General features: G+C 36.7%; 1 protein-coding gene across 2 annotated transcripts; it reads left to right on the top strand.

Annotated features, from left to right (window-relative positions):
* Window positions 1-2,289: 2,289 nt before the first annotated feature.
* Sclp (leucine rich repeat containing protein 20 sclp) lies at window positions 2,290-7,562 on the top strand. 2 transcript variants are annotated; one of them, XM_066403298.1, is made up of 5 exons: window positions 2,290-2,480; window positions 2,743-2,911; window positions 6,417-6,560; window positions 6,613-6,780; window positions 6,837-7,562. In XM_066403298.1, exons 2-5 carry the CDS (start codon window positions 2,743-2,745, stop codon window positions 6,998-7,000), a joined length of 645 nt encoding a protein of 214 aa, XP_066259395.1. In that variant the 5' UTR covers window positions 2,290-2,480; the 3' UTR covers window positions 7,001-7,562. The 2 variants fall into 2 exon arrangements, with proteins under 2 accessions (XP_066259395.1, XP_066259396.1); XM_066403299.1 differs by lacking the exons at window positions 2,290-2,480; window positions 2,743-2,911 and adding an exon at window positions 4,246-4,390.
* The last annotated feature ends 5,086 nt before the right edge of the window (window positions 7,563-12,648 follow it).

The following is a 12,648-nucleotide window of genomic DNA, read 5'->3' on the forward strand; positions in this document are numbered from 1 at the left end:
AGTAATAAGATTTAATTTTAGAGAGAAATATTACAGCTGCTTTCCATTTCGTGCGCAAAAAGCTCCTAATAGTGGATATTAGGAAATTACGCGTAAATATTTAAGTCGGTGTCTTTGGAAGATTGATTAGTAACATCAAAAATATTAAATGACAAATCCTGAACTGTAAAAAAATACGCAAAACCGAGGACTTTATTGATTGCACCTCAGGTATTGTGAAGGATCTTACTTATGTACATTTTTCTCCATCCTTCCCAATATGAACTTAAAATGACCAAGGAACTATATAAGAACCGTTTGAAATAAAAGTGAATTATTTTACCATGATGATGATAATGATGCTTATCCTAATAATGATGTTCATGTTTGATGAAGAAGATGATGATGACGATGATGATCATGATGATGATGATTATGCTGATAATGATGATGATAATCATGATGATGATGATGATGAAAATGATGATGATAATTATGATTCTGATGATGATAATGGTGATTGTGGTTAAGATTTTGAAGGTCTTCTTGGTACCAAGCTCCTAAATCCTGGGCTGAGTATCGAACTTAGAAATTGTTGTATAAACCAAAACATATTATTTCATACACTTTTTACCTATCACTATATCATATTCTTGACGAAAATATGGCACCTTTTCAAAATATGGCGAAAATTCAGGCACCTCTTTCATCAACCTGTGTCGTCGTGAAGATGAATGGCTTTCAAGCGCATTTGTTGAAAAAACCATAAAAAAATATCTTTTTCCATTGGTTTTGTCAATCAACAGTGTGCCAAGCCACTTTATTAATTGACTTCACATGAGCAATATTCCTTGAAAAAAATTCGTTACTCTTTTAAGCGATAATTCTTCTCACATATTTCTCGCAGGTTGAAGGCAGTTCTGCAAGCTCTATACCGGAAGTGTCAGGCGATTTTTATTTTCTTGGATATATCAATGTTCTCATTATCTACCACACTATGTTGAGAGTAAATAGAAAATTTGTAGCCTCACAAGAAAATATTTTTTGACTATGGATGATAAGGAGCAAATTTATTTAAACTACCTGAAATGGTTTCCATTTACAATTCCTCATCTCTGAGTGGATGCCGCTTACTCCACTTCCTACTATCGACCTTCTCTCTCTTTTACTTTCTTTCCCAATTTCCACCAAAAATGGATAGGGACATTAATTTCATTTTATTTTTGTTTCTAAAATTTATGGCGGAATTCTAAACATATTGATATTGATGAATCTCACCCTCGAAAAATAGTTCAACATTGAAATATGTGAGGTTGTTATCACATTCCTAAGACGAACAGAGAAATTTTCACGATAATTTCACGAAAACAAAATTGCACTAGAGCAAATGATTTTCACTAGTGTAAATTAGTAATTGAATCACTGGAAAATGTGATTCCGGCATTGTACTGTCGAAACATCAAATTTTTTGTTTTATCTAATAAGTGATTAGATCAATGTCATTAAGATCGAGAAGCTCTCTTTGAGGCTTTTCACTTACTGCCTAATAGCTAGATATATCGAAACCTCGACAGTTTTTTTTATGAATATTGGAGCATGTTAATTCTAACGATTTTTAAAGGGAAACAAGTAGAAATGTCCTAAATTAAAAAGTTTTCAAGATGAAAATTTAAAGATATAAGGATGTTGAATTTTTATTATTATCTCGCATCCTATTCACCACTCCTGGATTCTGGACACCTTTGCATGTGTGCTAAATTTCTATTGATAAAGCTTCAAATTCAAGAATCAAGAAGGATTAGCATGCATCTGCAATGTGGCGATGGAAATCTTATAGGATCAGCCTCCATGTCAGGTCACCCTCTTTGGTGATTCGAGGAGGGAAATTCAAGCAGATTAATGAAGCAATCTGATGGGATTTTTTGCCTGCAGCTATGAGGATAATATCCTCAAGGATGACTTTTCTACTTTCACTTGCGATGGCAGAGGATAATCGCATTTCCGAGTAATGTACTAAAAATACTGTTGTTGTGGCAGATCCAGAAGAGCATGATAACATCCTCAAGATTCTGTGTTCTTTCCATATAAAATAATAAATTGCTCAAACCGACTTTCACAGGTAGATAATTACTTTTCCCAGCAAGATAGTTGATGGTAGTACTGATGCACACAAAGCAGCAGTCAGCGCACATAAACAACCGACTGTGTACTAAACAATAAACAAAAGCCGAGCGCAGAAACGATCTACGCAGCATCTGCTCGTCTCGGTCAGCACCCCAAAACAAAAGCCGTCGCTTATAAAACGGCGTCGCGGTGCCTGCGGCCAAACATTCGAGCGTCGCGCACCCGAAAGTCAAATCAGCGGTGACTTTACTTAGTTTTGTCACGACTTAAGACGGACAATAGAACACGAAGTTACTTGTTTTCTCGTTCGAGAGGTGATCGGAAGTGTGTTTCGTTCGGAGTTGAGGATTAATTTGCCCTTTGGAGAACCAGTCAAGGTGCGTTTTTGTTTTTTGTTTTTTTGAAATCTTTGGTGAATTTTAGGTGCGTAAAATATAAACAAACAAAAATCAAAACAAAGCTTCATGCGTTTCGCGCTCTTATCTCGAAACACGAGCACTTAATGTCGCATTAGAATCCATGTAATTAAAATCTATAAATTATTTCCGAGATGAAAGTTGATTGCCCTTTGTTCTGCAAGTCAGTATCTGACATCGCACGGTTTCCTTGCAAATTTCACTGATAACTGTACTCGTTTAGATGCGTCCACCAGCGCAATTCGATGGTCAAGTGGCTACAGCTAACGAAGCTGAAGCTGAGCAACCGGACCCTAGGATGGTCGCCATGATGATCAGCACCAGGCTGGCCGGAAGGGCGGTCATTAGGGTGGTGGGAAGATGCGAGGAAGCTCAAGAAAACCAGGAATTAGGTATGTATCTTCGAGGGATTAAACTGAAATTTCGCCTCTAAGTTTCATGTGACATCAGTCCTCGAGCTGGCAAGGCTGCTTTGGAGGTGTCTTTGAGTCTTCATAGGAAATGTGGCTTCCGGTTGATTTCTGTTTGCTTCGTGGGTCCCAGCGCAGTCTCTTCCTCTTCCTCCATTGCATTCCCGTATCTGAGCTGATTTTACCGGGGTCAGAGCAGATCGATATTTTTATGCGGATTAACTCTCGTTGGTTCCAAGTGGTGCGCAGCACTGACGCAAATTTCACCCATTAAGGCAAAAATCCGCACATGAATTAGGAAGCAATTACATCTATCGAAAGATGTATATTCCCACTTCCTGGTTTTTATTTAAAAATATGCGCGTTTCTACACGGGCTCATTAACTGACCTTTCAGAACCATTTAAGGCAGAAATTCACAATGAGAATGGAAATATGGTTCTTTTGCCGCTTTCCTACCTTGAGCAGCTTGAGTCATAACACACAATTTGTGCCTAAGCAGCATTAAAATTAAATCGAGCCGGTTTACCTATAACACAATATTTTATTCCGTAATTAACCCAGTTGCTTTCTATTTCATTTCCGCGCTACTTAATTGCGCTTCGGATGTTTTTGCCGTGGAACCATAACAACTATTCATGCTACAAGTGCAAGTAGTATCTATTTGCCTGCCTTAACGGAAATCTTTTTAAAGCGAAATTGGAAATTTTCTGTGTTTCTGGTGTGCATCTACCGTGAATGAAGCACGTGAAGAAGCTGAAAAGGTTCAGTAATTTAAAGAGGTCTAAAAAAGTCGGCCAGTGGATTATTGGGAAAGTTGCGGATTTTATTTTGCGGCTAAATCTGAGGAATGAGGTTACAGGTGTTGAGACTGAGAAGGAATTACGGTTCAAGGGAAACTCGATGAAATGGACGGCTTTGCCTGAGATTTAAAATGTTCGGAATTTACAGTTTTCCAATCAAAAAACTTGAAAGAGTCCGCCGAAGCCAGGGCAAACAAAATTAAAAATTAACGATAAAAAAAAGGAGAAAGTAGCCTGATGAAAGTGGAAAGAACATGCCAGACCGAGACAATAATCTCGGAACATCGGGACGCGGCCGTTAAAATCCAATAAAGAAATGGCTCAAAATCAATTGCATTCACTTCCAATAAATCTGAAATAATCAGCTTCTCATTTTTTATGTTAATTCCAATTTACAACAAATACCAGCAGTTAATGCATATCAACACAGGGCCTAGTTCTAAAATTAAATTCGTGCGTTCTCGAGATCGGCGCACGAGTCCTCGCACCTACGATCCCGGACTAGCAGTGCTTAGTAAGTTGACAAACCCGACTTAAGCGTATTCGTTTGCGGGCTAAAATCGTCAAAATCCGCTACTGAGTTTAGTTGAATAAAATGGCGCACGCGGTTACCCGAGTGATTCATAGATGCGACGATGCGCAGGAATCTGAAAATTTAGGTAGTTTTCAATGCTTTCGCTTATGATAAAAGAGGAAGTGTTGGTCGTGCTTTGCTATAGTTAACAATGGCGTAGCAATGCCAATCATTCGCCACCCGCTGTGTGGATCGTCTCTTCTTTGCCGACCTCAACTTCAGCTTCATGCTCCTTTCCTCGGGTGATGTTTTGGGACTAACACATGCAAAAAATTCTGTAACTGCTAGCAGTGCTGGCCAGCTAAACTTTATTCGCTTTTATTTCGCGTTTCGTTTTACAACACCTACTTCTTCATATTTATCCTTATTAGGCAAGCACACATTACGTTACCCTAGAAAACCACTGATGGGCATTTTCATCAAAATTCAATTATATAACAATTTCAAAGTGAAAAAAACCAATTTAATTGCATTACAAAGTTCGCCATTTGCATTTGAATTAATACGTAACGTGGTTTAATTAGCGAAATTGCTTGCCACTTGAAAGCATGAAGACTCCGTATATTAATTTTTCAATATTACACTTCGCACGCACATTTCACCTTAAAGTATGTCGTGGTGTATCACTACTCAATCAAAATGAGTAGGGTCAGAGCTGGATTAGGGACGGGGGATGAGGGGTGAGTAATTGGACCTACTGGAAGCAGTCAGGGAGCTGGATAAAAGGCAAAATCCAGGATTTTTGTTTCAGGGAAAGAGTCTTATAAGGAAATGTTTGCAAATATCCCAGAGAAGATCCATACTTGATTCGTTTATTTTGAAGTCGATTCTCAACTAGCAGAAGATATTCGGGGAAAAGCGTAATTTACGGGGTGCTGCGTTGGAAAAAGGAGACTTCAGGGTAGAAGTGCAAATTGCTCAGTTTCTTACTGAAGCTTGAATAAATATTCAAATTACTCGAACCCACATTCATTATTTAATTTACTTAAAAAAAAATTCTATATACCGGGCGTCCCAAATATCGCAAATATTTTCAATATATAGGCTGTCCAAAATCCAAAACCATTCAAAATCGCATTCAATTTTCTTATATTAAATACAACACTCAAATTTTTGTGGGACTCTTGGATTGCTGTATCTAAATCCAGTCGTTTTCTTGTTTAAGAGAAAAGTTTCTCTGTTGGGGAACGTTTGCTCTTTTAGATCAATGTTTCGTTCGCGGAAAATTTCTCCCACATGGAACGTTTCCTAATCTAGAGCTACGTTTGCGCTTGCAACATAAAAATACAACACATCCTGCTTCATAACATTAACCATGACGTTATGTTTACTTTCTATGGCATCTATCTTCATTAACTCCCTATTAAAATAATAAACCATATACATGTCATTATTAACCTGTTTTAGAGACAAGAGAGAAAACGTACTTCACAACGATTTAACACACCCAAGACTGGCGCTTTAAAGCTAGCAGTGGCAAATAGTAGAACGTTGTTTTTTCACTGCTAAGTTTGATAAAATCGCAATAAATTTATCAATATTCAGTTTAAATTAAATCCGAAGTAGACAAAATGTTTGTTTTGTACGTTTTGAATAATGACACGAACGGTATCGTTTCATTTGACATTCGTTTCCATGGCAACCAAGAGCCATGAAGATGATGACGACATTGTGACGAACTTCCTCATTACCTTGCTAAGTCAATAATGAAAAACGTTTTATTATTATCCTGTTATTTAACTGCGTTAAAAAAGGCGAGAAAGCGGAGTTTGCAGTCATTCAACATACACAACGATGATGCATTAAGACTAGTAGGAGAAAAACTGTTATATTTATAACCCTGTAATTGCTGCAGACCCTTGAATCTACTCCTTAATTCACTAATAAAAATTGCGCATGCGCTCAAGTTTCTATGGCCGACTCTCTCTCTTTTACCACTTTGGCACTTTGGTGCCTACATAGAGCCAGGTGTTACTAATTTCTACGAGTATCTTTAATTTTACACAGGGTGTTGCAAACTGTTGTCCAGAGAATTTTAGGGCAGATTGTACATGCAAAAATACGAAAAAAGTGATAAATAACCACACTAAAGCCAGATTCGTCTTTTGCAGATCTCTCAAACTGCCAGTTAATGCAGGTACCCGATGCAGTATACCATCTGATGCGTCATACAGAACTGAAAACATGTGATCTTAGCGAAAATGATATTACCAAAATTCCACCCAAATTCGCCGTTAAGTTTAACCTCATTACTGGTAAGTCTCCTCATCGAAATCGCTGCCATCTGCTACAATGTGATTTTTCCAGATTTGAACCTATCACACAACCAAATGTCAAAGCTTCCAGAGGAGTGTGCCGAAATGGGCAATCTGGAAAGGCTGGACATCTCTCACAACAGTTTTATTGCGGTGCCACAGTGTTCCTACAAAATGCCCAAGTTAAGGTCCCTTAAGGCAAATGACAACCATATTATAGGTGAAGTGAATCCCCTTGGTTTGCGAGATTTATTAATCAGGTCATTTCCTAAATAGATGTAGAAATAGAGTGCCTCAATGAGGCTCCATCGCTGGAGAAAGTGGACTTGGAGCGGAATCCTTTAGCCCCAAGAATCCACGATCAGTTGTCCAGGATCACCAAGATCATCATTAACTTGTCGCCAAGGCAAACTGAAGACTGGGAAGATCTCACTATCTAAATTGTGATATTTAGGTCCTAAAGTTGCAGGTCTGTGACTTGTGTTTACGGTCTCATTTTAATGAGACACAGGTAGTACTTAATACTGTTACATAATTTTCTACGAGTACTGTCGATTAGATGTAAATGCCGTTTGTAAAAAGTATTTGTAAGTATTTTTGTAACCAGACTCTGTATTTATGGTACAATGAGTTGTGACTTTTTTTATTTAAGATTAACTGGTACTAATTCTGTAGATTTTGAAGAAATCTTCTATTGTAATATTGTCGCCTGCAGCGCTGAGGGAAAGATCGTCATTGTAAGCTCTTCTAAGAAGAGGTTGTAGGATGATAAATCCGCTCTAATTACAAAGAATAATGTTCCAAGAGAACCGTTTTTACTAATTGTGCTCTATAAGGGTCCTACGTGTGTTCTTTCACTGAAAACAATGACTTTTTCATCTAGTCAGACTTGTGATAATATGTAATTTAGGATACATCCATTTTCCTTATATTAGCCCTTGAATTTTTTAGATTAATGTCTGAAAAGCTGATGAAAATAAATTCAATTTTATGACAGCACAAGGGAGACTCGATCATTTATTACCTTTCATTAGGGCGGAGCGGGATTAATCTATTAAGGGATGATTCTGTAAAAACTCGTGGCCAGGACTTTTATTTAGCTCGGTTATCAAGTGATTTAGATCAGGAAAAACACGAATTTAAGGCGCATTATTGGCTCCTTATCAGGAACTTATGAACATCCAAGATGATGGAAATCGTAGTCCTTTCAGTCAGTTCCAAGAGGGAATTAGGTCTGAGTGCAAGGACATTTTTTATGCCTTTTTCCTTGTCAAGTTTTAAATTTTCATTTAAAAAATGAATTTTTCGCCTGGAAATGGCGACATATGCAGAAATTAAAAGACCTACTTAGCCAAAACCTAAAGAGGTTTCCTTTGCATTATGATCTATGTCCGTGATACAAAGCTGCTGTAGTCCATTAAACTAAATCTCACGCTATTCCGAAACATCCTAATTTTCGTCCTGGCACGTCTGAACAATCTGTCTGTGCCATGTCTTTCGGTTTCACGAGAATTGTGCTCTGTTTCCCGTTCTAGGACAACATTCGTTTCCTGAATTATGTAACCCGACAGTTAAAGGTAGACTGCAGGATTAAATGGATGGGGCCATGTCAGAAACTTGTTTATTTAGTGCTGAAACGATTCTTCCCCTGTGGTAACAGTTTTTAAGTACCAGTGATTAAAATAAGGTGACTTACGGAAATTTTGGCATTCTTTGAAAGACCGTCGTAGTGAACCGGAAAAGTACAGTGGTGATTAGGTCTAGTTTCCACTCTTCGACTACCAAGGTCATCCAATTTAACTAAGCAAGACACCTAGCACTTTTCAAGTTGTCTCAACATACTGCCTACGCATCTTGAGCAATGGGATTACGCATTTTAAAACCACGCCTATATTACCATGTCAAAAATTCCTCAAAGAGAGCACCATGCTAGATACCGTCGAAGGCTCTGCGGAGATCACAAAAGGCCACAATAGGGCGATTACCACGCCTTCAAAGCCCCAACTCCGCGATTACCTAAGTAGGCTAATTTTATTAAGGTAAAATACTCACCACTTTTCCAGTTCGCGGGAAATGAGATTAACCATTCCAAAATTACGCCTCTGGCGCCATGTTACGATTTCCCCTAGAGAGCTCTATGCTTGATACAGTCGAACGCTCTGCTGAGAGCATAAAAGATGTTAACAGAGCGTTCCGTGTGTCGCCCTGTATATCGCGTTTTCACTACATTTGTTCCTTAAGCAAGTTACAGGTTATTTCCCAAAATATCGCATCGGCCCAATTTATTTTTGATGATAATTTGAGAAATATTTCTTGATAGGAAGACATCAAATAAATCGTTTTATTGGGATTCTTTTTTATGAGAGATACGGCTGAAAGGTCAGCCCTATTCAAAGATCTTACAGAGATACTGAAATGTGAAGAGGTCTTCAGAGGTATTATTGAGAAATGTTTTCATTTGTTATTGAATTTATCCCCAATTTTTCAAGATATTGATGGCATGCTAGGAGTCTTAGAAGGCTTGAGGACAAGCTTTCAACTCCATTCTGCTCTGTTTCAATATATGAGCCCAGAGGCATTGAAATTGGACCAAGCATAAAATATTTTAAAAAATTATGTTTTTTTTAGATTTAAATATTAAACAAACTGTAATAAATAGAGAAACAAAACCAAGCATAATTTTTTTTGTTATTATTTATTGAAACGTTAAGGTTAATTTTGACAAAATATACAATTATTTTTAATAAAAAAAAAAACATAAAAATGATTCTGGCGCACGTAACTCGGACCATATTTTAATTAAAACTAAAGCATTGTCTACTATTGAGTGTAACTTTCTTTTTATTTTAAAATTATATTAATGCGACGTGGCACAGTTTGTACAAGATTTTGGCAATACTCTGGTGTAAAACTGTTCCATATTTTCCTTAATTTTGTTTTTAATCTGACAAAGACGTGACGGGAGCAATTCGTAAAGTTTTTCTCGTGCTGTGCCAGAGTATTTCAATTGGAGACAGGTCTGGGCTACTAGAAGGCCATTCTAGCAAAGGTATATTATGGTTTTGAAATCAAGTTATAATAATTTTGAATGTAATATAAACTCTCCTGACGTTTATAGCTATTCAATTGATGGCAACAATTCCTGCTCCAAAATGCTTTGGTACCAACTAGCATTTACTATGCCATCAATGAAGCGAAGACGCCCAACACCTCGAGACGACATAGACATAGACTATCCTTGACTATCCTAGACTATCAGTGAAGCGGCAAATTTAACTTTTTTCTGGGACAATCGTTGAGCTTTTCCTCTTCAGATTTCCAAATAATTCTACTTCCTGGATCACCCACATTTAGCTTTAATTGATCACTTCATATGATCGGATTCCACTGGTCTTCAATTCAGTTTATTCGATTTTTCTCCCAAAACAATCTTCTTTTAATTTGTGTTTGAGTTAATAATGGTTTTTATTTAGCCTTTAAAAACATAAGCACTGATTTAATTAACAAGTAACGTTGTGTTAAAATAACATTTATCTTATAAAAAGCGTATCCCAATTTCTTTACATGGCGTAAGCAAGTATCTTTAGATATGGTTTTTGTGATAGTTTCGGACCATTTTGAAGCTAACTTCTTTGACGAAGCACACCTCTTTTTTTTAATAATACATTATAGACTGCGATGGTCTCTTTCAGTAATTTTTATAATTCGTTTTTTTCTCAGCTTCTCTTGAGTTGTCCTCCTTTTTGTACAATTTAATAATATGTCGCACTGAACTTTGAGGTACATTTAAATTTTGAGCAATTTGGTGTCCCGAAATTCCACTTTTATGGACCGAAACGATAGCTTGCCGCAAATTTTGTGAAATGGACTTACCACGAACCATTTTTGCATGGAAATAATGTTATACATATCTGAGTTAAAAGTTTACAATTACTGTTTGTTTAAAAACTCGTTCTATATAAAAATATTTTCGAGTGAAAAATTAGTATTCATTTGGCTATTAAAGTGCAGAGACGTGTACTGCCGCTCTCCGTACTAATGAGGCTTGAAGGAGTCGAGTGTGTAGTGATACCATAACAAGAGTAATGTCTGGTGACCTTTGGAGAGGAGAACACTGAACTATTGTGGTAAACATCATAGATAAACATCATAATTAAGTATTAAAAAGAAAAATGTGCTGATATAATATAAACCGACATGAATTCGGAAAATATTACGTACACTGGATGAGTATTTACTCAAATAACAAAATGAAGCATTCTTTTAAGAGAATTATTCACGAAGTCAAAGAGGGCAACAGCTGCATGCAAAATGGCAGTACGCCGTTAGTAGATGGAATTCTGTGGGTCCCCTGCTGCAAGAAGCTAATGGTAAAAACAATCGGCCTGAAAGAATAGTTGCAGACCAAGAAAATCAGATTGATGAACTTAAAAAGAATATATTAATAATTAATATAATAATAAAATAAATAAAATATTAGTATAACAGATGCAATTGCCAATACATACTAGCGTAAAAACAAAGACAGCTGCATCAAGGTCATCAAGAATAACTTCCTCAAAGGGAATATTGCACCAATGAAGAAGAGCTTCCAAAGAAACGGAATGGATTAAGGTAAAACATGAGAACAAGGAACGTAAGATGAATACCATGCTTGATAAAAAAACCCTCTAAAAATTCAAAAAAAATAACCAAAAAAGGAGGAATCCCTCCGCCTATTATGATACATGAAGTAAAATTAGATGAAGAATTATATGGCATACTGACCTAGAGTTAAGGAAGAAAATTGCCAAATCAAATTCAGTAGCAGCAAAAGTGAACTGCATTAACTCTGAGGATTACGGAATAGTGGTTAGATTACTAAGTGATGTGGGAATAATTTTTCACATACCGGATGATTAATTAACAATGGGATTACTGAGATACTACACCTTAAATGATAACGATTCGCGAAAATATGCCTTACCCTAAAGTTAACAGTTTCGGATACACGGGGTGTTGAAAGTTAAAATTTTTATTCATTTTTTTCTCATTATTCTGAAAATATCTTGGAAAGATTCTTGAAAATGTGCAAAGTTATGTTTTTTTAGGTGATAAATAAGATACGTTTTGCAATTTCCGCGTTGCTAACTCGGGCTACCACTTATGGTCAATTTTTCAGAATTCACAGTTACTAACTTTTTATCATGTATGTCTAATATGAAATTTGATTTAAAATGTAAAGGAGCAATTATTTTTCCATTCATTATGTGTTCTTGGTTCATTTCGACATCTCAATCCGTTTTCGAAAAAAACCTATCTAATCAATGCCTCATTCTGACTGAACTATGTGCCTCAACTGTGGAAAGTGGCTGAAGTGATAATGATTCCTGAACCAGAAAAGCCACCTCACGAAACCACATCATAACGGTTAATATCACTACTGCTGGTTATGTCTAAATTGCTTGAGAAACTTTTACTGAGAAGACTAAAGCCAATCATGGAAGAAAAACAATTTATCCCAGATCACCAATTTAGCTTTGGAACCAATATTCTACAATCGATCAAGTCCGCAGGATCATTAACGTTATCGAAAAATCGTTAGAAGAAAAGAAGGTATATTCAGCAATTTTCCTGGATGTTGTACAGGCCTTTGATAAAGTTTGGCATGAAGGCTTGATCCATAAACTCAAAATGTTACTCTCTCCTCAACATTCAAAAATTTTGGAATTATATCAGAATGTCACTTCAGAATTAAGCAAGAAGATACATACTCTGATCTGAGGAAAATTGAAGCAGGGAAGTGTATTGGGACTAATCCTTTATCTACTCTACACTAGCGATTTGTGTACATTCAACGAAAATGCTGTAGCTGCTACATTTGCAGATGACACTGCAATCTCAGCCACCAGAGACAGCCATATTATCTAAACTGAAAAATTACAAATAGTTGTTGCTAAAATACAACGCTAGACAGTAAAATGGCGTATTAAATTGAATGAGAACAAATTAGCGCACATTGGCTTCACGAACAAACAAAGCGAGCACAAACCAGTATACATGAATCAACAAGTAGTTCCTTTCGAGAATACAGCCAAATATCTTGGCA

Source organism: Euwallacea similis, chromosome 28, assembly GCF_039881205.1.
Source record: "Euwallacea similis isolate ESF13 chromosome 28, ESF131.1, whole genome shotgun sequence".
In the NCBI taxonomy this organism is placed as follows: Eukaryota; Metazoa; Arthropoda; class Insecta; order Coleoptera; family Curculionidae; genus Euwallacea; species Euwallacea similis.